General features: G+C 54.4%; 1 protein-coding gene across 10 annotated transcripts in view; it reads right to left on the minus strand.

Moving 5' to 3' along the window:
* The window catches only part of Adgrl1 (adhesion G protein-coupled receptor L1), a 40733-nt gene extending 15251 nt beyond the window's left edge, over window positions 1-25482 (minus strand). For 4 of the 10 annotated variants that reach the window (XM_050120746.1, XM_050120745.1, XM_050120743.1 and 1 more), the window contains exons 1-5: window positions 25342-25482; window positions 10278-10439; window positions 6999-7212; window positions 3400-3509; window positions 311-325 (exon numbers count right to left, since the gene is read on the minus strand). In XM_050120746.1, the coding sequence (XP_049976703.1) occupies window positions 311-325; window positions 3400-3509; window positions 6999-7212; window positions 10278-10347 (409 nt within the window). In that variant the 5' untranslated portion in view covers window positions 10348-10439; window positions 25342-25482. Of the gene's footprint in view, window positions 1-310; window positions 326-2125; window positions 3333-3399; window positions 3510-6998; window positions 7213-10277; window positions 10440-25341 lie in introns of those variants that run through there. The other 6 variants (XM_050120750.1, XM_050120744.1, XM_050120742.1 and 3 more) reach the window with 3 other exon arrangements.
* Between the last annotated feature and the right edge of the window lie 893 nt (window positions 25483-26375).

A 26375-nucleotide genomic window follows, 5' to 3' on the forward strand; every position in this document is an offset into this window, starting at 1 on the left:
AAGGGGGGGAAGAGAGAGAGAGAGAGAGAGAGAGGTGTAGGAGTGGGGTGAGTATCTTGCCCAGGCTCAGAGAGGAGCTTCGGTGAGAATCTGGAAAGTGGAGAAGCCCACGGCCTTGACCTTGGCCTTGGTGGTGCTGCAGCACCAGGGCCAGCGCAGCTGTGCTGGGAGGACACCCGGGGCAGGGAAATCACTGGACCAAGTGAGGGTGGGGGAGAAGAAGGGGTGGGAGGGAGGGTGGGCCACATGAGTATGGTACAGGTGGAACAAAGTGTGAGTTAGGGGTTAGCATTGGTAACAGTGCGTTTACCTTTCTGCTCCACTTCTACTTTAAGCATCGGAAGAGAGAGAGAAAACAAATTGAAAAAAAATGTGCAAGAAAAAAAAAGAGAAAAAAAGATTAAATTGCTTTCGTTTCTTTTCTGGCCACACGCCCCCTCTTCCTGTCTTTCCTCCTGCTTTCCCAACCCCTTCCGTTGTATCATTTCAGCCCCCACCCCCAAGTCCCTCTTTCTGGGGTAGGATGGGTCAAGAGGGTGCTGAGGAGACAGTGAGAAGGGACAGGGGAGACACACAGGAGGGAAGAGACGAAAAGACTGGTATGGTACAGACAGGCAGGTGGAGGGCCCCGGCTGTAGAGAAGAGCCCCTGTTAGGAGCTACCAGGCAGTGGGGATATAGGAACCACAGGGCTCCTCCCCACCCTGTGTGCTAACCCCCTGCTAGACCCAGGGGCCGAGGGAAGGGGTTTAGTGTCTCTAGGGCCTGGGTACCCCTCCCAGCTGAGAGCACAGGCTGAGCCCCTTCCCCTTTGAGTAGGCCCCACCTGAGTCCAGCAGTATTCCCCTAAGCCCTCCAGACCCCCGAAACGCACAGAGAGGGCTGTAGAGCCAGACACAGAACAACAGAGGCAGGCAGGCAGGCGCCCCTGGCCTCGGACAGAGCCAGGGTGGGGGAGACAAGAGGCACAGAATTGGAGGGGACACAGACTGGGCTGAAGAGCATGTGGTAGACAGGCTCCTAAACTCCCGGGGGAGGGGGGCTCAAGGTTCAGCTGCTCTGCCCAGTCCACCAAGGGCCCAGGAGCCCTAGCTGCACCCTGCCCTGCCCACCGCCCTCGATGACGCACGGGTGGCACCTGGGAAGGAAGGGAGAGTTAGGCTGTGCTCAGCTGCAAAGCAAATCCAGTGTTAGTTCAATGTCTGGGGTTCCCACACTCTGGTGACCCCCAGCTGTGGGATCCCTGCCCCCAACCCTGCCCCACCTTGGCCAGCACTGGGGTCACCCCAGCCTCTGAAGCCCAGGGCCCTTTTGCTTGAGTTTTACAGGGAGTCTGTCTGACTCCCCAGCGCCTTGCCCAGTACCTAGCCCTCAGGACATGCTCAGGGAAAGTCATGAAGTGTGTGCCTGGCTTTCTGAACCCCAACCCTAATTACCTGGGGGACTGGGAGATAATTGAACTGGGCCTACTAGCTCTACCTGAACAAGAGCACCCATGGCTAAGCCCTATCTATGACATCCATCTTCTAAGGCTCAGGTTTGTCTTCTCAGTCTAAAGCTGACATCCCCTGCCCTATGCCACCTTCAACCCCACAGCCCATCTTCCTGGGTTATGTTCCTGGGCCACACGAAGGGGCTTGACTCTAAGTATCTAAGCTCCATCCCAGGACCTGTGGACTCTTCTTTTTTTCTTGTATCTCGGTTTGATCTTTGGACCTGGACCAGGGGCTTTTTCCAGTCATGTGTCCTGTCTGCTCTAGAGAGTTGGGCTCATTCTATGTTGCTCTTCTTGCTTTGATTACCATGGCAATAACAGTAAGGTTAGAAGGGAAGTGTGGCCACAGTGACAGCAACCAGTGCTCATGAGGGCGCGGGAACAGTGCAGACCCTTGCAGCCAGGCCTTCCAGGACCCTGTCTACAGCTGGGGAAACTGAGGTTCAGAGAAGTGAAACCACACCGAAGAGGCCATGCAGCTGCTATTCTCTTAGAACCTATGGCCCGGGGCACAAAGCAGCTTGGGTCCCATGCTGTCTCTATCCCTTGAAGCACTCAGGGCAGGCCTCTGACCCCCTCTCCCACCGCAGAGGCGTTAAGAGGCTCAGGTGGCGGGAAAGTGCATCCGTACCATCACTGAGCACATCTTGAACCAGGCTCGGGGCTGGGCGCTGGGGGGTGAAGTCGCAGCCTCTGCCTTCGGGGCTTTGCTCCTGGGAGCAGACTCTGGCCGCAGGGCCGAGCGCTTGTCACTCCCGATCTCCAGGACTCACGCCTCCGTCTGCAGCACCCAGAGAAATTTTTAAGTCATTTGCTGCAGGTTTCAGAGCCAGACAAGTCAGGAGCCACGGTTGAACCTCACGCCACCTGCCAAGCTCTCTGTCCTAGACACACGTCACTTCCCACCTCCCACCCTGCTGCCCCAGATGCGGATGGGCAGTGTCCCCAGTGCTGTGGGGAGGCTTCGGGGAGCAGATGGGCATCCCCCTCGGGCACTGAAAGGAAAGGGCGAAGACTAAAAGAAGAAAGTTACACAAGCGGTAAGTGATCCTGTTCACCCATCGTCCCGGCTTCACCTGCAAGGAGAAATCAGAGGTTGGAGGGGTAGGGATGGGGGAAGCTGGGTGGGAGGGGAGAGGAGGCAGAGTTATGAGGTCTCCTGCTCCCCTACCCCTCACTTTGACACCCCAATGGTCCTGCCTCCTCCCCTTGTGCCTAGAGGCCCTCCCTACCTCCAGGCTGGCCATGAGAAGCCAGGTGAGAGGACAGATGGGGCAATGGGAGGAGGAGAGTGGGCAGGAAGACTGATGCTGGGGCGTGGGGGCTGAGGATGAGCAACCCTGTCTGTATCTGCTCCCTCGATAGTCAGGCTCTTGGCTCCCCCAAACCATCTTCTTACAGGGTACTGTCATTCCAATACAGCAGTACTTCCTTTGCAGACAGGAAGTGTTCTCAGGGTAATAGATAAACCAACCAGTAGTCAGGAACCTTGGAAGATATCTTTGGCTTCCATGACGTGAAAGGGACAAGAGGGGGCGTGTAGAGGAGGATGAAAAAGATCAGGTGTCCACGGTCAGGAGGCGAAAGGGCAGGAAACAGGAGGGAGGCACAGCGTTCAGAAGGCCAGAGAGAGGCCAGCATGCTGTGGGAACGCAGCCTGGAAGGGCTTTAGCAACTAAGGACATGTGAAGACGCAGGGGTGGGAGGGGACTAGAACTGAAGATGCCCCCACAGGAGGGACACAGTCTGTGTGGCAAGTGTCTGAAAAGAACGTATCCAAGTGGGAGCAAGCCTGCTATCCTCTGGGCCCAGGCCCGATGTGCGCACTTGAGTGCTAATCAAGGTGTTCCTTCCTTGCTCTGTAGGGGGAGGGCCCGAGACAGCATGAGGAACAAGATGACTCACTGTAAGGGACACAGTCGTACTGCACCTCCAGGTACTTGTAGGTTCCAGGACAGGGGTCAGGAAAGGCATCGGAGCCGGCCACCACCACACACTGGGTTCGGTTATTACACCTACAGAGAAAGGAAAAGGCGTTAAGGAAAACTATCAGGCCTGGAAGGCTCCGGGGTCAGGAGGCAAGTGTATGGCTCCAGTCGGGAAGGGGTGTGCGTGTGTGTGTGTGTGTGTGTGTGTGTGTGTGTGTGTGTGTTTGTGTATGGGGCCGGGAGGGCTTTGTTGCTTCCCGCCTGTTTTCTTTACCACAGGCCTCCACAGCCATGAGGCAGGTTCTCCTAGCACTTGTATATCTTTGGCATTTTTCTTTCATTGAATTTAAAGCCCATGTGCCAGTCACTAAAACTCACACCACACCACATGTGGTGGGCACGTTTGCAGACACACTCACTGTCCACAGGAGACTTAAGGGCCTGCTGCGCCTGCCTTGGCTCTTCCTATGGACACTGCCACACTCTGGACAGTGACTGAGACCTGCAGTGGCATAGCCAAGAAGACGCTTGAATCTCCACAGGGGTCCCCGATGCCACTCCCTGCCAGCCACTCCGGTGTCTGGCTAGTATGGAAAAAGAGGACTACTTCAGCTATTCTGGTCGCCTGCCCACCTGCTCCCTGTTTCTTCCCATTTGTTACTGCTGCCTGTGCCCAGTCAAGATGCCTGTAACAGTTCACCCTCACTGGGAGCTGGACTGGGTTCAGAACTGCCTCAGAGATTGGTTAGGTATGCTTCAAGGTGTGTCTGTGAGGGTCTTGCCAGAGGGGATTAACCCAGGCAAACAGATCCACCCCAAATGTGGCCACTCCATTCCATGGTCTGAGGGCCTAGACTAACGTAATAAAAATGAGGGGCAGGAGGCAGCAGAATGCCCACGCTCGCTTCTCTGCTTCCTGCAGCCCTGATGTTGTTAGCCACGGTGTCTGTGTCTCTCTCTCTCTCTCTCTCTCTCTCTCTCTCTCTCTCTCTCTCTCTCTCACACACACACACACACACCTCTGCTATGATGGACTGAACACTGAAACCAAGAGCCAAAAAGAACCCCTTCCTCCCTAAGTTGTTTCCGTTAGCTGTAAGTCAGGATCAGAGAGAAGACCCAGGTCCTTAGAGTGGGCAGGCAAGGCCTGTACAAGTGATAAGTACCTTGAATCTGCCTCCAGTTCTTCCTAGATGAGGAAGTACAGAGGGAAAGACAGCAGGAGGCTGAGGAATAAATAGAGAAGGAGGCCTGGGAGGGTCTGATTTTATTTACCCACCCCTTTTAAAACACAGCAGTGGCTGGGTGGGGTGGCACACATCTTTAGTCTCAGCACCTGGGAGTCAGAGACGTGTGGATCTCTGTGAGCTCAAGGTCTATAAAATGAGTTCCAGGACACCCAGGGCTATACAAAGAAATCCTATCTTAAAAACAAAACAACAACAAAAAAATCACCACTCCACCCCCACAACAGAGCAATGGCTTCATACAACTAGCAATGTGCCCTATAGAATTTATAGCAAGTGTGAACAATTCCTGAACACACATGTTCACGGCTGCATTGCCCACATCCACCAACAGGGGGAGATAATCCAAAGGTCCAGCCATGAAGGGACTGTTTGAGATGGTGGTTTCGCTGGTAAAATGTGGCCTGCCCACATATGGAATGCTATCAGGCTGGGAAAAGGCTGCGCAGGGCAGGCTGGTGAGCGTGGAGAGAGCCTAGGCAAACCTCTGGGCAGAGAGCACAGAGCAGGACGCTAGGAGATTGTGAAGCAACTCCATGGGCATGTATGAAGCTTTGCCACTAGGCTGAGCTGGTAAACGCACAAAATGTCACTAAAAGAATTCACTTTAGAGTGGTTAATCTCACTGTGGTCCAGGGGCAGAATGCTCATCTAGAACGGGCGAGGCCTTGAGTGGCACCCCCAGAACCCTAGCTTTGCACCCCAGACTTCCCTGGAGCTGGCAAGAACTACAATGGGAGAGTGGGCGTGGTATCTGTCTTTAAGGGGTGGGGCTTTAAGGAGGAGGAAACACTAAGGTACAGGGAAGGTTTTGGCCAGCCATCCTGTGGTACCTGTCACAGCAGCTTAGCTGTGACCCTCACAGACACAAAGAGCTTCAAGAGTGGGACCATCAGGAGAGGGAGCAAGGCATTCAGTGAACGCCTGCTGCGGACCTAGCCACAGCCATAATGGTGAGGGACAAAGTTCTGTTGTCCCTGTAGGGCCAATGGGCTAGGGTTAGGGAGGTCACAGGATAAAATACCAAGCAAAGACAAAATACCTGATGGAAATGTGGATGGAAGGCAGGGCCCTGAAGGGGTCAGGAGCAGGGAAGGGGCCTGCAGTTTCAGAGTGTGTTTAAGTGTCCAGTTAGGTAGACAGCCACAAGGAAGCACAGGAACAGCCACTTGGATCTCAGGGACAGCATTTATGGCAAAAGGACCATAGGAATATACTCATGCTTCTAGAAAAACCCAGAGGCTGGCTCTGCCACTTCCCAGCTAACAGGGCAGGTACCTGTGCCCCACAGACCCTATCAGGATGTGGCAGAGCAGAGCAGAGCAGGAGGCTGGGAGTCTATGGGCTACAGGAATGCAGATTCCGATGCACAGTTAAGTTTGTTTATATTGCGGTACTGAGGACTGAACCTAAGCAGCACTTTACAGTGAGCTGCCTTGCACTGCTGGAACTCAGAGTGTGTAGGAAAGGTGGGTCAGTGGCCAAGGAAGGTCACACAGGGCACGTTTAGCCTCAGGAAGGCTTTGGATTTTGCAGAGGAAGGTGGGAACTTGAGAATGCTCAGGCAGAGGGATAGGATCTGACTCAGGTGTCCACTGATGCCTGCCACATAGGAAGAATGGACTATATCAGATAAGATAGTGGCAAGGAGAGCAGGCAGGAGCCCGGTCCCAGGGACGGTTGCTTGCAGAGAAACTATAGGCTCAGGATGGACTGATTTATTCAAGCAGGTTGTACAGCTTCATACGTGGGCTACCCCAGCCTGGGATACCTCCTCAGTCACACCAGCTCGCCCTCATTCACACTCACACCTGCTCAGAGACACAAACACAAACTTTACATTTGCACACAGATACTCAAGACATAAAATCACCCTTTGTACAGTTATGGCCCCGCCACAAACACAAGGACAATTTGCACACCAAAGCACCCTGTCTCAGACACATACGCATACTTCTGTAAGTTAGGAGTAGCAATCTTTTTCTTTGGAGAGGAACACCTTTGCTTTTGATTCTACGAGCTTCCACCTGCCACCAACAGGTCTTGGAATAAACTTCTGGAGGTGGAAGGATGGATGAGCACACCTATGGCTGTGTTTCTCAACCTGTGGGTCGTGACCCCATAAGGGGGCATGCATATCAGATATTTACATAACAATTCATAACAGCAAAAGTACAGCTTTTTATGTTATGAAAAAAAGCAGCAACAAAATAATTTTATGGTTGGGGTCACCACATGCGGAGCTGTATTAAAGGGCAGCAGCATCAGGAAGGTTGAGAACCCCTGGTCTACGAGGCTGAGTTGGGGAACAGGTGGAGAGCAGGCTCACCTCTGGGACATGATCTTGAAGGCGTCGGGCAGGTAGCACTGCACGTTCTCCATCTGGAAAGGGTCGGCGTCGCAGATCTTGTCATCTGTGCGCCCGTAGTTAGCGTTCTCCACCATGATGACGTCACTGCCCGGGCACCGCAGCTCGATGGGATAACCTTCGCATGCTAACTCCCGGCGCATCAATCCAAACGGGAGCCCGGCCCGGCTCAGGCCTGCAGGACCGTTGGGGACGGTGTCACAGTCACCAGGGAAGAAAGAACCTGCTGCCTGAGCTGGGTTGGGAAGCTGGTTATAGGAATCTTAGGCTAGAAAGTGGCAGTGAGATTTAAACCTTTGGAGGAAGGGGTAACCTGGCCCAGAGAGCTGACCCTTCTTCACCCTTGTAATAAATGCCTTGCCTGGTCAGAGTCAACACCATCCTGGACATTGTGGGCCAGTTACAACTGTGTGTCCCCAAATCCTTGCAAAACAACTTTTGACATTTGTGTATATATTTGAGGGTGGTGTGGAGGTCACGTTTACCTTTTACCAATGGTACTGAGGACTGAACTCAGGCTTGGTGGCAAACACCTGAGCTCACCTGAGCTATCTGTCGTACTAGTCCTGTCTCCCAAAACCTTACGCTGAACTAAGCCCTCGGACCTGAGGAAGTAACTGTACTTGGAGATAGTGTTTTCTGAGCATTTTTCTCTCCTAACCCCCAACTAGGGCAGGGTCTCATGTGGCCTAGGTTAGCCTCGAACTTGCAACATAGCCTTGAACTATAGGCACATGCTACCACAATTAGCGTGTGCATGCGCGTGCACACACACAGATTTCTCCTTCTGAAGGTCTCAATGTAGCCTATACTGACGCTGAACACACTAGGTAGCTCAGGCTGGCCACAAGACTACAATGATCTTCCTCCCTGCCCTAGTCTCACAAATGCTGGGATGCCAGGTGTGCACCGCCACATCTGGCTTGGAGATGACTTTTTTTTTTTTTAAATAGTGGAGATCAATTTAAAATGGGGCTGTCAAAGAGGACCCCAATGCAGCCTGACAAGGGTTCTAACAAAAAGGAAGGTTTAGGTATATTTTATTGTTACTGTTGCAATACTAGCACCCCTCAGCAAGCATTCTGCCATGCCTTTTATTCTGAGATGGGCCCTCACTGACCTCTTTAGACTGCCCCTGGAACTGTGGTCCTCCTACCTCCTGCACAGCGAGGACATCGGGGCTGTGCTGTCACTCTGCACTGAGAGAGGCGGTCTGACACACGCATCATCCAAGGAAGACTGTGTGCAGACACGGGGAGGGGCACCACACCAGGAGGAGACCTCAGCAGGAGCCGGTTGGGCTGAAGCCATGACGGTGGGTCTTTGTTCTCCTGACAAGTCCCTGATGACAGGACTCAGGGTGGGGCCTCTGGTGGGGCAGATGGCTGCCATGAAGGCATTGACCAAGTCTGTGGTAGGATTTCTACTGAGACTGGGACACCAGGACACACTGTCACAGCAGAACTGCTCGGAACTCTCCTCCTCCATGTCAAACCCCTTCACCAGACTGGGTTGAATCTGTCTTCGCAAAAAGCTGCCCCCAGCACAGAAGCTCCTGTGGGTGCTGCTAGACCTCTGAGTAAATTTCCAAGTTAGCAGCAGTCACAAGAGAGAGCGATTGGGATCTTCTTCCCCCCCCCCCCCCCCCACACACACACAGAGCTGTCTCTTCCTGCTTTGTTTGCTGATTTACTGGGAATAGGGTCAGCCTGGCTTGAAACTTCGGGTCCTTGTATATCAGCCTCCTCCAAATTCTGAAATTACAAGCATGTATCACCATGCCTAACTTTTGCATGCTTAAGTTCAGATAGCCACTAGCAGTAGCTTCCTCAGGTCTTGTTTTCCCAAGCTATAAAATGGGCACCCACCCACAGGTAAGAACCAGACAGCAGGAATTTTAAACTAAAGAACTTTCCTTTGTTTTTTTAAACAGTCTCACACATAGCCAGGTGGCCTCAAAGTCTAAGTAGTCAAGGCTAGCCTTGAACTCCTGACCTCCTGCTCCATCCCCAGGGGTGGCAGCACACTCAGGGTTTCGGAGTGTGCTGGACCATGCCAGAGAGCTTCACATGAGGGGACAATCATAGCCACACAGTACAGCAGTAAGTCCAACTCTGCAGCCCCCTGGTCTGTCTGCTACCACAGAGGTTAATCTACAGTTAGTTAATGTGCTGAGAAGATGCTCGTTCTTTTGTTATGGGTATTTCTCAGGATCCAGGGTTGACATGTGCCAGGCTGCCCTGGCAACCACCTTGGGATACTGGTTGCAGCCCAGCCACGCAGGGCGCAGGAAAGCAGAAACTGTAGATCCCTGGGGGAGGCACAGCTGGGGTGGAACTAAGGGCTGTGAAAGGTGTTTGTACTATTGCGGCAGAGCCACGCTGCCCCTCTTCAGAAACAGGGCCCACCTAATGTGGGCAGAGTCCCTAGGGGTGACAGCAGCCAGGCCCTTGGGTTTTGGGGGTGAGCAGAGCCCAGCTGAGAGAAGTTTCCCATGTGCTCCTCTCGTGCCATCTGCTTCCTCCTCTAATTTTAGCTTCTAGTCAGGGAGGGAGGCCGGGGGTGGAGGGCTGGCTCACATGGGGCTGGGGGTGGAGGCAGCCCCTCCTGGCCTAGCAGGGGTTAGGCCCAGAACTTGGGCACTAGGGAGACTGGGTCAGCCAGCAAGACACTGCCAAGGCTTCAGAACAAGGCTGACTTTCCAGAGAACAGGGCTGGCAAGGTGGGGAAGGGGACCCTTTAGGAAGGGGTCAGGCCAACAGACCCCCTTCTTGGCTTCTGTTGCCCTGCACACAGCTTGTACTCAGCCCAGGGATGGTAACTAGGTAATGTCAACAGTGGGCAGCAGGCTTAGGGCACTAATTGTGGCATGTGCAGGATCCCAGGCCGAAGTCGGGTAATTAGTTGTTTTTAAATAAACGTCAGCAGGCATGCTTTAATTAAGCCATGGTCCCAGGGAGCCTTGAAGATGTGATGGATGATGGGGGAGGGAGATAGAGAAATAGCTGCCCCCTCCGGAAAGCCTGTCTTAGTCCTAGGGGTCTCCAAGCAGGGCAGCACCTAGTGCCTGCTGGGGGTTCAACACCCTCAGTGGTGCCTGCCGAGGGTGGCATCACCCTGCTCCCTCTGGCCTGGTTCAGCTTCATCTGGGGTGGAGGCTGTGGTCCAGAGAATTTATGTTTCCCGCCATCCCACTTGGGTTTGGCGATCCGGCCCTTCCCCAGCCCCGATAGCACCTACCTTGGGTAGCAGAGGTGACGAGGACAGTGGTGATACAGAGACTCCAGAGTGCTGCAGCCAAGCGGGCCATGGCGAAGGCCAGGGGCGGGCGCAGGACTCTCAGCGGACTATGGGGTGGGTCTTGCCCCGCATCACCAGGGTACCACAGCCTGGCCCACCAGCCTGAGGGAGGACAGCAGAGTGATACTGGGCAGGAGCTGCCCTCAGCAAGCCCAGTGGGAGTCTGTCTTATGCTAATGGTGAGGCCCTTCCTGGACTGGGGTGCACATGCCCTGTTCTGGGGTCACTCTCACCAGCCCTGGTCCCTCTTCTCCAACAGAACCTCCCTGGGGGCAGCTTGATAGGTCAAGCAGGGTTGCCAAGCAACCACCCACACCAAAGCTGCTTCAGCCTCATCCCTAACCCTGCCCTGTCCACTCCTCTCCACCACCAAGCATCCTCATCCCTCAAGGAGGGCAACCTCAGCTTTGGGCAGGAATCCAGCCCCGCCCCTAGCCTCTGCTTCCTGTCTCTCCGCATCAGCTGGCTGGCGCCACAGATAGGGGACCAGGGACACCCAAGTCCCCTCTTTCCTTTCTCGGGGAGAGACAGAGACAGGCAGGCGGAGTGGGAGGGGTGCTGAGGAGAGGAGGCAGGGATCAGGGGTGTCATGAGCTCCTCCCCTACCCTCTACTCCTGTGGTGTCCACACCCCAATTCTCAGGGCTGCTGCAGCCCAGAACATCAACCTCACCTGACAACAGAGGAAGCACCATGCTGTACCCCAAAAGCCTCCCCCCCCCCATCACTTAGCCTGCCCAACCACTCCATTTCAGTATGTTCTAAATCTCTTCTTTCCTGTCTGGGATCCCTCAACACCGCCTCCCTATTCCTTCCTCCATCCATCCATTTTAGAGTCTTTGAGACTTCTTTCCCCATTCTGCGCCACCTAGACCTGCCTGAGCACCTTTCCCGTGCCTTTCCCTTTGCATGCAGCGTCAGCTAACGCGTTAACCCACAGGGCTGCTGTCACTGTGCTTATATATAACTGTTTATCTGGTTAGGAGACTGCCCATCTGGGGATCTAGACTGCTTTGTTTATGACCACCACACCCAACTTTTAGAGCAGGCCCTACATAATGAGAAATCGTATTTGTTGACTGAATCTCAGACCTATTGTTCCTGCCATCTCCTTCCTAAGTCCCATGACAGGTCACCTCTGTGCGTAGGTCTCACTTTATGTGTCACCAACCAGAGCTAAGTACCTGATGAGGCTCATCTCAAAGTTCAACTTCCCTCTACTCCTCAGGTGCCACCCTGCGGGCCTGTAACCCCACATCTCTTCTGCTCCCAGAAGCTCCCAGCCCCCAAGCACTGTCTGGGATGGTCTCCTGTGATTCTCAGGTACAGGCTCAAGCTGAGGACAACCCTCCCGGATCCTGTGCCATAAATTCACCAATAACATCTACTTCATTCTTAACTCCTGTTCCCAGCCACCCCTGATGTGACCGTCCCATGGTGGCAGTCTGTCACTAACCCCCAGAGGTCTGTCCTGTCTCTTCTGTGACCGCCATGGCTGTCTCTCTTCTTACCACCAGGCCCCTGACCATCTAGACGCCTACTTCCCTCATCTGCCCAGACAAGAGTGGCCTGGGACATATGTAGGCCCTTCTATACTGGAAATGAAACCTCCTGGGCACTCACCCACCTCTACTTCCCAGGCAATCATGGCAGATGTCACCCGCCTCTTCCAGAGCTCTCTTTCCAGCATGCTAGCTTCGGAGGCAGGAGGATATGCAACTGCAAAAGGTTGCAAAGCCACAGGAGGCTCTAGAAGCCCCTGCCCCATGTGGGTCTGAATCACCCTGAGAAAATCCAGGGCCAGGCCTCCATGCCATCAGCTCCTCAGCCCTGCTCCCTCAGGGAGGCAAACTGTTATACTGTTGTAAGAGCAACCGTCTCACACATACCCAGTGGGCTCAGACCCTTATCAGACAGGAAGTAATCATGAGGGGCTCTCCTCCCAAGGCTGCTTGATGCAGAGACCCCGGGGGAGTCCCCATACAGCTCATGACCTAAGGAGGCTACATGTGTCTTCTCCAGCAGGACCAGACCAATAGAAATTCTGCCTATCCACCAGTGACAGTAGCCTTCCAGGTCCAAATCTCAGAAGGCCAGACCCTCGCTTGTTCTTCCTCGCCTGTCCCAGCTGGAGAGAGTCAGGGGTCTGTCTCCACTGTACTCTTTTGTCTAAACACTCTAGGCTTCCTGCAGGCAGAGGGATTGGTGTGTTTTTAAAAATTGCAACACAGGGACCGGAGAGATGGCTCAGCAGCCAAGAGCACCTGCCAAGTGGCACAGGGCCACTCAGTCCCCAACACTCACATGGTGGCTCACATCCACCTGTAACTCCAATTCAGGAGACCCAATGCCCTCTTCCAACCCCCAAGGACACCAGGCACTGAGAGGGCGCACATGCACAAGTAAAAATCCATATATACATTAGAAATAAAATATGGTCTAATTTAAACTATTTAAAATATGGGGTTTCTTCTGGTGTGAAGATGGAACCTAAGGTTTCCTAAATGCTAAGTATTCATTCTACTGGTGACCCGCACCCCTAGCCCCCAAAACACCCAGGTGTTCAACAAGTGGAATTAATTACAGAGTCATTTTGAGTGTTTGGCTTGGTCTTTGAGTAGCCCAAACTGGCCTTCCATTCACAGCAGTCCCCCTGTTTCAGTCTCCTGCAAGCTGGGATTACAAGTGTGTGGTACTACACCTGGTTTCTATTACCTAGTGACAGGGCTCTCTATTCTGAAGCCCAGGCTCAAGTGACACTCCTGCCTCTGCCTCCCCTCTATCTGGGACTCCAGACACTTGCTGGTGCATCAAGACTCCCCTAGTAGCTGCTGGCTCTGCAGTCCCAGGGTTGAGCTGGGTCTTGTGCACGCTAGGCAAGCATTCTTCCAAGGAACTACACCCAGCCTTTCTAGTTTTCTTTTTGTTTGTTTTTCAAGACAGGGTTTCCCTGTGTAGCTTTGGCTGTCCTGGAACTCACTTTGTAGACCAGGTTGGCCTCGAACTCAGAGACCAACCTGCCTCTGTCTCCTGAGTGCTAGGATTAAAGGCGTGCACCACCAACACCTGGCTATTCTAGCTTTCTTAAGGCTGGCATTGTGTGCATGGGCCAGTTGGCATGGTTCTTTTTCCTTTGAATGCTATAGATGGACCCAGGCTTGCAGTAAGCTAGAGCTGGGAAAGCCAGCTTCTTAAACCATAGGTTGTAGCCTCATGAATTGAAGGGATAGTGAAAAAGTTGCCAACTTTTCATCAACTGTGTGAATGTGCAAAGACCAAACACCAATTCAAATCAAACACAAACCTGCAGCATGTCTGACAGTGCTAGCCTGGGCTACATTCTCTGACTTCACAGGACCCTTGGTGCTGAGTGCACAGCATTTGCAGTGTGTACCTTGTCTCTCAGACAGATGCCATAGATGTGTGCTCTGCAGTGTTGCCTGGTCTTACAAAGTTTTCTGCATTTATGCAAACATAGTATTTAATTAAGGGAAAATAAGAACTTTGATTATTTCCCTACTATCTATTCCTAAGAATGTCTTTGGATTGTATTTCATGGTTTGATTTTTAGACTTGTTTGAGGAGCTGGGATGATGGCTTAGTGATTATAAGTGTGGACTGCTTCTGGGCATAGGGGTGCACACCTTTAATCCCAGCACTCAGGAGGCAGAGACAGGTGGGTCTCTGAGTTTGAGGCCAGCCTGGTCTATAAATCAAGTTCCAGGACAACAATGATACAGAGAAACTATCTTGACACCCCCACGCCCACCCCCCAAGGCTGTGTTTTGCAATTGTGAGGGACTTAGTTGGGTTCCCAGCTCCCATGTCAGGCGGCTCATGATCATCTGCAATTCTATTCCGGGGACCTGAGGTCCCTTGGTCTCTGAGTACCTGGGTGGACATGTGCATACCCACACATACACACAATTTAAAAATAATAACAAACCTTTTTTTTAAATTGCTGCTTTCAGTTTCATGAAGCAAAAATTGAATCAATACTGGCTTAGGATTAGGACAGAATTTCCAGCAAGTTCTGAACACTCCCAGACATGCTTCTGCCATTTTGAACCCTATTCGTGTGAAACTGGTTCTCAGGACAGATGTTGCTAAAGTAACTCTGAACAACACAAAGGATACTTTGTATCCTGCAGTAGCAACAACTCAGCCAAGATTTCACTCCGGCTATATAAACTATCAAGCACCCACGTCTCATTAGCATGCACACTTGATTTCATCTTTAGAAAATGGTGAAATTATGTGTATACCAAAGACATGTTTTGAAATTCCCTTATGGTTTATGGTTGGCCAGTGTTTATACTAGATTCGTGTGCCAGTTTCTCAGGTAAAAAGGGATTATGAGTAAATTAGGAAGTCTTATGCTAGACAAACACTGAGTCACACTTCAAGATTTTTCCAGATATGCTGGCACACACCTTTAATCCCAGCACTCAGGAGGCAGAGGCAGGAGGATCTCTCTTATGACTTTCAAGGCCAGCCTGTTCTACATAGTAAATTCTAGGACAGTCAGAGCTGCATAGTGAGACTTTGCTCTCTAAAAACAAAAGAAAACAAATGAAGAAACAGTTCTAGGATGGGCTGGACAGGGCCTTGTAATGCCGGGCTCCCTCACACACTGCCTCCAGCACTCAACTAAGGTAGCTGGGGCCCTGGGCAGCTGCGAACTTACTTTCTCATTGCTGACAGCTGGGCTTCCATCAAGAGACTACCGTCTCCCTGTCCTCACCCAGCCTTCCTGGTGTGCAGGAGAGAGGTCCCTATGTACTTCATGTTCTTATAAGGACATCACTAGCCCCCCCCAAGGCCTGTGACAGGAGTTCATTTAATTTACCCTTAGCTGTCCCTCTAGAAGCTTCCCAAATCTTCTCTCCAGCAAGGTGGTGGGTGCAGGAGGAGACAAGGGGATCCTGAACTGAAGGCCAATCTGAGCTACAGAGTTCAAGGTCAGCCTGGATAACTTAGAAATTATTTAAAAATAAAACTTATGGGCTGGAGAGATGGCTCAGTGGTTAAGAGCATTGCCTGCTCTTCCAAAGGTCCTGAGTTCAATTCCCGGCAACCACATGGTGGCTCACAACCATCTGTAATGAGGTCTGGTGCCCTCTTCTGGCCTGTAGACATACACACAGACAGAATATTGTATACATAATAAATAAATAAATATTAAAAAAAAAAACTTATGCTGGGTGCAGTGGCCTACACCCTTATAATCTCAGTACTTTGGAGGCAGAGATGGGCAAATCTCCGTGAGTTTGAGGCCAGTCAGGTCTACATAGCAAGTCCCAGGCCAGGGCTACATAGTAAGATGTCTTTAAAACCTAACTTTAAGTTTTGTTTTAATTATGTGTGTATGTGTGTGGGGTATGGGTACATGAATGCTGACGCCAAGGGAGCTCAGAGGCACTGGATCCCTGAGGCAACTGATGGAAGTGCTGGGAACCAAACTTGCATTCTCTGGAAAAGCAGAACCCACGCCCCTAACAGGCGAACCATCCATCTCCCCCACCTTTAAATGACGATTTTTTAAAAGGCCAGGGCATGACAGAATATAGTGTCTTCACACACTCTCCATCTTACGCTTTGAGGCGGGGTCTCTCACTGAACCTGGAACTCAACAGCTGTGTGGAGTGCCTGGCTAGCTCCCTGCCAGCTCTGCCACCCCAATCCTCCTGTCTTCACTGGGGTTATGGAGACACACTACCACACCTGGGGTTCTACGTAGGTTCTGGGGATTCAAACTCAGGCTGGCCTTGAGTTTGTGGCAATCCCTCTGCCTCTGTCTCCAAAGTGCTGGGATGACGGGTGTGTGCTATCACAGCTGGCTGCCATGGATCTCATTTAGCCACAGTGGAGCCAGGGGCTGCAGGACCCATTTTATGGAATCGGTACCTTCATTAACTCTCCTGGACACCAGCTCTGCCCAACACAGTCCCCTCCTCCCTGACGCTCGCCTGCCCTCACTCTCCACAGCCTGCCTCCCCCACACCCCACGGGTCAGAGGGTGCTCATCAGCACCTGAACCATTCTGCCCCTCTTTTGCTCAGAATACCCCAGGGCTCCCACCTTAAAGCCTCAATGGGCTCCCACATGTGGTTCACAGTAGAAAGTATCCTATCTATAAGGCACAAAGAAACCCCTCCCAGGCTCCATCCGTGCTCCAGTACTGAGCCAATGGGACACTATAGTGGCAGCTCCAGGAATCAGGTGTGCACACAGCTGCGCCCATCTCTTTCTCATACCATGTGACCCTGGGGAAGCAGGGCTGGCGACTCACCCTCAATGGGAACCCGACCCTGGTGTGTCCCCCAGGGGGCCATACACCTGCCTCCATGCTTGTCTGAGTTCTGCCTTAAGCCTAGAGAGGCCCGTGCAGCAGGGTCTGTCCTCGAGTGCCCTAGGGTGGGGACAGGGAGTGTAACAGGAGGAGAAGCGGCTGCTGGAGGAGAGGGGGCGCCTGGAGCCTGCCCTAGCCTGCAGTTGCCACAGCAACCCTGTATGCTGGGTGAGTGGGAGTCTGAGTGTCTGAGGAGGGGTGGTGGGCTCCTCCTGGCCCCGCTTGCCCGTCTCTGGAGCAGACACCCCTTAGGCACCTTGTCCCCAGCTGTTGGCTGTGAGTTCACTTCTGCCTGCACTTCCACTGGTGGGCACGGTGGCCGGTAGCAGAGCCAGTCTGGAGTGGAGCTCTGGGCCTGGATCAGGCTCTTGGCCTTTGGGGCCCGTCTCCTGGGCCCTGCATGGGAACTAGCAAGGGTATCCTGTAGAGACGGCACAGGTGCCTGAGAGTGCCGGGCACAAGTCCTTCTCCAAGAGGGTTTGGGGCGAGGACAGGGGACCTCAGACTCACCAGGCAGCAGCCTAGTCCTCCCAAATGCCCTGCCCCCCACACAGCTGAACTGGACCCCTGGCTCCCCACAGAGTGGCCAGGGCTAGCCAGCTTGCACCTGCATCATTTCTGTCTCTTTTTCTGCCCAGAATATTTACTCCATGGCTGCCACCTTCCTCAGACCAAAAGCCCTCAGTGGGAACCCCAAACCATGCAACGCATCCGCATGGCCTACCCCAGGACCTCTGCATAGACTGCCCCGCCCCTCGCAGCGACCTTGTCCACTCCGGCATCACAGTGCCCTGCCCTGCGTCTTCCTTATGTCCTCGTGGTTCTTACACCAGGGAACCTCACATCTTCATTACACGCTGCTCCTCTCTCCCACCAGACACTGCTCTGCAGGGCTGTGTATGAGTCTGTGTCCTAGAACCCAGCAGAGAAGGAAGCAGACATGGGAATGTCACAAGTTCAATGCCAGCCTGGTCTACAAAGTGAAAGCAAGCTGGCCAGGATTAAATAGGTGGTGATATTCTGTTTCAAAATAAATAAATGACTTTTTAAAAATGTAAAGGCTGGGGTGTGGTTCAGTGACAGTGCGGACCCAGCTGGCCATTGGGCATCCCTGTATTACAGAGAGGCTAGGGCTATCCCCGGATGCCTTTTCTCTTGTCTCCCTTCAGCCTATCCCCTCACCTATACCCAGTCTCTACCCTCAATCCAGAACAAAAACCCAGTTCTATCACTCCCTGCCTACAGGTCTTAATGGGTCCCCACTGCCCCGGTGACCTAATACAGCATGCCAGGCTGTTCCTAGGGGCCCTACACAGGGCGTTCCCCCAACTCCCCCTCATACATGCAGCTCCAGTACCCGACACCAGACCCTGTCTCCATCCTAAGGTCCCATCTGCAAGGACTGCTGGTAACCCGTCCTCTTTCCCACACTGCTTCTCTGCGATTTGCTCCCTGAACTGGACTCAGGCCCAGCTGTAGATGGCCTCAGAGAAGGTCCTATCCTTAACTACCACACAGCCAGCCCTGAGCTCGGAGTAGGTGCTTATTAGACAAAACAGGTGTAGAGAGAAAGGCCTGTAGGGGGTGGGGGCATATGTGTGAGTGGCAGTCAGGGGTGTGCAAAGGTCCTGAGGCTGCAGAGTGCTGATGCCCAAACACAGCAGGTAGACAGCAGATGAAGGGGAGACTGGAACAGGTTAGGTGGCACTTGCTACAGGCCATGTAGGCCCTCGTGGGCCTCTGGGATGACCCTGGTCTTTTCTGTGCCTGAGGTAGAAGCATTTCTAAGCAAAGGGTGAAAGAGATGTCTCGTAAATGCTCACCTCTGCCGGAGAGAAGACTGTATGTAGATGGTGGTCACATCAGCCCATCCCCTCTTCTCCTCCTGTCCCCACCAAACCTAAGGTAGAGACTCATTCTTCCCATCTGCTCCCTTCCCTGCCTATCAACCCTGTCCTTGGCTCTGTCTCGAGGCCACCACTCAACTCATCCCCAAGTCTTAACGCCACCGTGTCACCTCATCCCCATGTCTCACTCAAGGTCACCATGCCACCGATTCCCCGTGTCTCAAGGCCAGGAAAAGCTAGCTGCTTCTGGCCCCCACTTTGATGCCTTTGGATATGAAGGTTTTTTCCCCTAGTGCTCCAATTCCTCCTATGGAGGACCTGACCTGGAGCCAGGCCCATTCCAGGAATCCTCCCAGACCTGGGAAGCTCACCTCTTCAGCTCTGCCAGAAGCGGATCTCATATGCTGAGCTTCTTGACCCTCCACAGGTGAACCCCAGGTCTCCCCAAACCCAGCTTCCTACCCACAGCCACAAAACACCTTTTCTTTTGTTACCTGAGACCTCGGGGAGGACCTTCTGCTCAGGCTCTCTAGCCAGTTCTCCAGGCCACAGCTGGGGAGCCCCCTCCTCTAAGAAGCTCTGATCTACATGCCTGCCTGCTTTGCTCTCTGCTATGGTAAGCTAGGACCAGGGCAGCAGGGGGTTGTGTCCACCTCCCAGCGTTCCTGTCCACCCAAGCTTCACCTCCCAAACCAAGACAGAGCTGAAATCTGTGCCAGAAGTCAGGACCCCAGGACGAGGGCGGACAGAATGCTCCTGCCCCCTGATGAATGCATGCTTCAGGGCGGGAGTGCAAGGTCCAGAGAGGAAGATTTCAGAGGATTCTCAATAGGGTAAAGAGACAAAGCACAGGATAGCATCCTCGGGTCCAAGGTTCAAATCCTGCCTCTCAGCAGGGCACAGTACGGTTTTAAGGCTCAGAAGTAACATCTGGTTTGGGGCGGCAGGATCTCATAGTGGAGCACTTGCCTAACAATGGGAAGTCCTGGGTCCTGTCTCCACCACCTAAAGTAAACAAACAAATAAGCAGCTCCTGGGCATCTACCATGTGTCAGCCGGGGACAGGGGAGACAGTGGTAATGAGGTAGATTTGATCGGGTACTAGTGCAGCAGAAGAAAATGGTAGAAGAGGAGCTGGGCAGGAGACTTACATTTTCAATTACTTTTACATTATACGTATGGGTGTTTTGCCTGCATGTATGTCTAGGTACCATGTAAGTGTGGTGCCCCAGAGAAGACCCCGTCACTAGAGTTACAGGCTGCCATCAGTGGTCACATGGGTGCTAGGAACTGAATCCAGGTCCTCTGCAAGAGCAATCAGTGCTCTTAACCACTAAGCCATCTCTCCGGTGATCATGGGAACCAGCATGCTCACCTGGAGAGGCCACTTTCAGCTAAGTCATGCAGAAATCCATGGAAGGAAAAGGCCATGGGTGGTTGGTGCAAAGGTTTACAGAACAGGTCCAGGGAGAATGAAGAAATAGCAACAGGGGGGAGGCAGCCAGACTATGCTTGGTGCCTGGGTCCCGAAGCACTCAAGTGTTCCTCAAATGGGAGTGCCCTTCGGTTGGGATGTTCTGGGGCCATTCTTGCCTGCAGTGAGCTAAGAAGTGCTTCTTACACCTTTAGGGTAAAGAGAATGATGAACTTGCAAAGAGTCAGTCCACAAAAGCTCACAGAAATTCCTATCTTGCTTTTGGGGCAGGGGGGTAACCAAACCTGGACTTAGAACCGTAGACTATACTTCCCAACTGAGCAGTTCTGCCTTGGGGGTCTGTTTGGAGAGGTCACCGAGCACAGCACAGCGGGGTCTGTGCGGGATATTGTTGACATTTGGTAGGTGTAGCCCTAAGGTGTTATTAGGCACCCCACAGATCGCAGGGCCGTCTCATAAAGAACACCAAGAAGAGTCTTGGGTTCCCACGCCTGTCATCCCACCACTCAGGAGGCTGAGGGAAGAGACTGGAAGGTATGTGTCCAGTCTGGGATACACAGGGAGGAGAGGGCACACAAGAACCCAACACACACCAGGACCCAACAGTTCACCTGGGACTTTTAAGCTATTTTTTAAGCCTTTATATGTGTGTGTGTTGTTATTTTTAGCTCTGGGGGGGCGCAAAACTATTTTTAGTCTCCAGTTTATTGACTGAATTGTTATCTGCCCCCCTCTTTGGAGGGGGAGGTGAACAAGATGCAGAATTCTGGTTACTAGCTCCCCAAGGCCTAGAGAAATCTAAATCAGGTGGAGGGTCCCATCCCAAGGAGAAGTGGGGTCAGTGCCCAAGGGACATTGGGACCAACTGCTTGGACTTTGCCTCAAGGGCTCTCAGCCCCCTGGTGAGGGTAAGTGTTCCTCAAAATCCCCCTCCAGGACCTAAACCCTATAACACACAGTCATCTGAAGTCATGTTCCCAAGGAAGACACCCTCATACACAAAGGTACGTGTAAGTTCCATGAGACTGTCCCCAGGTGGGCAAAGGCAAGCAGAAGAATGTAGCACAGCCCATTCAATGTAATCCAGCCCAGGCCTTGCTTCTTTCTTTACTCACCCAGCCTGTACCTCTACTAAAGCCCCGCCAGCCACAAGCTCCCGTTTGCTAGCCTTTATTAAGAGGTCCCACATTCTCATGGGACTCCAGCAAAATCAGACAAGTCCCCTAAATATAGCAGGAAGGCCTTGCTTCTTAAAAGGGGGCCAGGTCAAAGAGTAACCACACAGGGCTCCTCTCCAACTCTAAGGAAAGCCCCCCCCCCCCATTTAGTCACGTGTGCTAGCCCGGCCCTCACTCCCCTTTTCTTTCCTTTGTTTAAAAACATTAGTTTTAGCCAGGCAGTGGTGGTGCAAGTCTTTAATCCCAGCACTCAGGAGGCAGAGGCAGGTGGATCTCTGTGAGTTCGAGGCCAGCCTGGTCTAGAAGAGCTAGTTCCAGGACAGGCTCCAAAAACTACAGAAAACCCTGTCTTAAAAAAAACAAAAAAAAATTTATTATTTGTAATCATATTTATAAAGTGTGGAGGAGGAGGTACAGCATGAGCACAGGTGTTCATGGATGGAGAGATGTCAGGTCCCTTGGAGCAGGAGTTACAGGCAGTTATGAGCTGACAATGTGGGGTGCTGAAAACTGAGTTCTGGTCCTCTGCAAGAGCAGTACACAATTTTAATCCCCGAGCCCCCCCGCCTTTAATTATTAAGGTATCTTCCTCTGTAGCCCAGCATGGCCTCAAACTCATGCTCAGCCCTCCAAGTGTTGGAATGGCAGGCTGGCACTACCACATGCAGCTCAGCTAAAAGGGTCCCTGAGCTCCCAAAGCAAACCTAGCAACAAGATCCCTGAACTTCTGAATCTTACTCAGGCAGACAGACAGTAAACAGACAGGCACAATAAATCAGGAAATTACAGAGGTGTGAAAGCCACAGGCTCACAGAGAGCCAGGGGGGCTGTGGGAGCTACAGTCTGAAGCAGAGTGCACGGGCCATGTCCTGGACAGAAGCCTTTGAAAAGGTGGGATCTCCAAGAGCATGGGAGGACCGTGAAGGAATGGGATGAAGGAGAGAAGGTGACAGTGTGCTCCACACCCTGAGGCTGCAACCTGAGGGGCAGAGGATCTCTCTTCACAATATAGCGCTGCCCTCCCTAGAACACACGCATGCACACGCACACGCACACACATACCACACCACACCTCTCCTGTCAGACTGTGAGCCAAGGGAATAGAAGGGGGTCACTGTCCCCATGGCACCTCATTGCCTGGCACCCAGCAGAAAAAGCACCTGTGTTTGCAGTTTGCTTGGAGAGGAGTGCTAACCCTGCTTGCTCCAGGCAGTTCTAGGACACACAGCTGGGCTCACACTAGTAGGTGTGGGCAAGGGAAAGCCCTCCTGTCCTGTGCACACAGACAGCTGCCCAAGAGTCAACCCTCAGTGAAACTCACCAAGGAAAGCACCGTTTGGACCCGGAGGGGCAAGTAGCTACACACACGGGAATTAAGCCAGTCACTAGCTTAGGTCTGAGCCACAGAGTGCACAAGAGGCACACACAGATACAAGCAGAAGTGGAAGCCGGCTGGAGTCAGTGACACCAGGTCTCCTAGCTGTGGAGAGCCCCCACCCTAACCCCAGGATCCCATTTTCTTGTATTTAGTAGCAGCCATTTGGTTCCATCCCAGGCAGAGAGCTCTGCATGCCTTCTTGCTGGGCACCTCCAGCTCACCAGGGAACCCCACCTTGGTCAGCCCCTCCTCCAGTGTTCCCACAGAGGGGCTGGAGGAGGGGAAGTGTCTGGCAACGGGAAATCTGATCCCTGACAGCAGCCCACACAGAAACCAGAGCTTTCAGTGTCCTTGGCTACGTCTGGGTGGAGAATCGGCAGAGGGCGGGAACGGAGACCAGAGACTCCCCATCTGCGGTGGGAGGCGGCTTCCACTCCTACTATACTTCTTTAGGGGTGCAAGCTCCAGGGGTTCCCAGCTGCCTGACTCTCTTCACTCTCCTGTTAAATACTCAGGCCAAGGCTGAAGCACCAGAGGGTCTCCTGCCAGCCTGGGGGAACAGCCGACACATAGACACAAGAGACACAGGCGGCAGACAGTCAGTCCCAAGTGCGGGTGGAAACCGGAGGGCCTGATGCAAACACACTCTGCCGGCTGGGCCCAGCGACCGCAGGCTCCTCCCCCCTCGTGGGGCTTCCAGAGCGCCCTCTAGGAGAAGGGGGTTCCCCAGGGCAGGCTGGGAATAGAAGTCTAGCTCCGTGTCTCTGGCCTTCCACCTCCTCCTAGGCTCAGTGGCCCAGGTGCACTAGTCCCCAGCTCCCCACCCTCCCCAACTCTGGGGGTTATCTCCAAGCCTAAGGGTGTCCAGCAGCACAGGTAACAGCGGAGTATGCCGGTCCCCACACAGAAGTGTCAAGAGAGCACGTCAGAAGGCAGAAGCAACAGGGTGGCCAGAGCCAGAGAAGGAAGATGGTGGCAGGCCAGCAGGAGGGCCAGTACCCATTCACATACATGGTTGTGGCTGGTGCAAAGGTGCCACGCCGCCAGCCATGGAATTAGTTCCCCTTTCCGCCTTCCAGATGATTTTTCATCTCTGTAATTAATGGGCAAGTCATATCTGAACGGCGTGGCAGGCAAATTGCTAGTTAGGAAAATCACAGATAATTTTCTCGATATGATAATGAAGGCTGTATTCTGTCTCTTATTCTCCCTGTTTTCATCCTACTTTTAAGTAATAAATTCGGCATTAATGGGCAGGGTGTGGAGAGGAAGTCACCTGTCCCCAAAGCTGGGACCTGTCCTGGCCGACCTCCTGCAGCACACACACACCAAGGTCCCAAGCGCCTGACTGTGGGCAGCGGGAGAACAGAAAGCTAGGGGTGCTGGTGGGGACATTCATGGAACACCCTGACATTCCATGATTGATGGGCTAGTGCCGGGGTCTGGGGAGCAGGTGGAGCGCAGGGAGCCATCAGGCTGTGGGCCAGAATGGAGTTGGGCTTGAGGTTGTATTACCAACTCTCTTCTGCCCTTGGGGTGCAGGAAAGAGAAACAGGTACCGATGGCCTCTCTCTCAGCAGCACTGGAGGTCAACAGGCCCAGAAGAGACATCCACCCTCAGGTGTCCTCCACACCTGTCCTCACACCATCTAACACCCTCTCCACTGTGACCCCTCACTCTGTCGGAGGCATGAGGGTAAGCAGAGAGAGGGGGAGACAGACAGAGATAAAGAGGCTGCCAGCCATCTTGGCGGCCATCTTGAACCCCTCCCCCAACTACCCCTAACGCACCACATGTTTGGATATGGGAAGACAAACCCGGGCTCTGGGTCCCTCAGAGGTTGGGAAAGAAGGGGGATCCGGTTCGCACTGGGACAGGAGGGACACCTATGAAAGATGCCAAGGCTGAGGAGAAGGCGGGGTGAGAGGACCAGGAAGGTCCAGGATATAAGATGCTGGGCAAGGATAGGGCTGGGAGCTGACCTAGAGAAGTGTACGGACTGGGATGTGTGAGCTTAGGGGCTGTTTGCTGGCGGGGCGCCGTCTTCACATGGGTGCCTGGGGTGCACTGAACTGATGCCATTTCTCGTCACTGCTGGAGTATACACGACCCTCCCAACACACACACACACACACACACACACACACACACACACACACACACACACACACACACACACAAACTGGACTTTCATCCCAGGACCCTCAAACGGGACGATGACAGCTGAACCACACAGCTCTAGTTCAGGAACCTGGAAGAAGGGAGAGCTCGTTCCGGTTGATCCAACCTGACGGGCTCCATCGGTGCTTAACCGGGTACCTCACGCCTGCACCCGGTCCTGCCCACGGCGCCCCTCCGGGCTGAAACCCGTTCGACACCCAGACAGACCTCTCCCCATCCTCCCGCGCCGTGCCTCCCAGAGAAAAACAACCCTAAAGCCAGCAGCATCCTGCGGTGCCAGCCCCCCGACATGGCTCCTCCGGGGAGCCGGGGCCCGCGCGCCGCGCGCACACGCACCCTCTCCACTCACACCCAGACACCTACACAAACAGGGCGCCAAGCACCCGCGCGCACACGCACCGGGGACACGCAGGCACCGCCGCGCCGCTTCCCCACAAAGGCCGGCGCGCGCGCGGGCACACGCAGCCACGCGCGGGCACACTCGCGGTCCCCTCCCCCTGCAGGGCACCCTGCGGCCGCCCATCCGCACCCCCACCGAGCCCCCGGCGGGCGGGGGTAGGGTGCTTCCCCCGCCCCTCTCGCCGCGCACACCTGGCCCAGGTGCGGCGTGGCCTGCGACTCCCGCACACTCACCTGTCCAGCGGCGCTTCGGGGTCGGCCGTGCGCGCTCCTCCGGCGGCTTCGCGAAGCCGGGCCCCCCGCCCGGCACATCTCCCGGAGCCCGGCCCAGGGGGAAGCGGGGAGGGAGTGTCTGAGCGAGGGCGGCCTCCGTGTCCCTTCCTTCCTCGGGCCCAGCACTGCCGCCACCGACCAAAATTTAAAAGGGGGTAAAAATAAAAAAAATAAAGAAAGGAAAGAAAAGGCGGATCGCGTCGCTCCGGAGGCGGCCCCGGCCCCGGGCGCGCGGGTCTGCGCCCCTCACGGGGAGCGAGGCGTGGAGGCGGAGGGGCGGGGGCGGCGTCAGAGCTCGGGGGGCTGGGGCGAGGCGGAGCCCCCCGAGGCGGCGCCGGCTGCCCGCATCTCCCCCGCAGCTCCGCGGCCCCGACGGAGGCGGCACGTGTGTGCCCAGGCGACTTCCCAGCGTCCCCGGACGGCAGCAGGCGAAGGGTTAACGCGGCAGCCCGGGCGGCCCCGCAGGCCCCCGCCGCCCGGCGGCGCCGCTCCCGGGCCCGCACGGCCCCATCCGCCGGGGCGTCTCCGGCAGACGGCGGGGCGGGGGCGCCGCAGCGCTGACTGCTCCCGCGCCGACCGCTCGCGCTGCCCGCGGGGGGCCGGGGCTACGCGGCTGGAGGCAGGAGCGGCGGCGTCGCGCCCCCGGGGTGGCCGGAGCAGGAGGCGCGGGGCCGGGCCCGTGGGCACCGCAGGACGCGCGGAGCGAGCGGGCGCGGGGCACCAGCAATGACAAGCCGCCTGCTCTCGGCGCTCCCGGGCCCGCCGGCTCCGGGAGGGGGGGGGCGAGCAAGCACAAAACCTGGCCTGGATTAGCCGTCCGGGACTGGCCTCCGCAGCCCTCCCGTGTGCCCCAGCGACGGGCCCGGAAACCCGGCCTGGAGTTCCACTCGCCTCCCCCAAGGAAAAGTGGGCAGAGGGAGGCGACGCGCTAGATCCCCTAGTTGGGCCGGGGGGTGGTGGGGTGCGACGGGTAGCAGGAAGAACCGGAACGGACT

This window comes from Alexandromys fortis, unplaced genomic scaffold, assembly GCF_014885135.2.
Source record: "Alexandromys fortis isolate MF-2015 unplaced genomic scaffold, M_Fortis_MF-2015_v1.1 scaffold_186, whole genome shotgun sequence".
Taxonomy (NCBI): domain Eukaryota; kingdom Metazoa; phylum Chordata; class Mammalia; order Rodentia; family Cricetidae; genus Alexandromys; species Alexandromys fortis.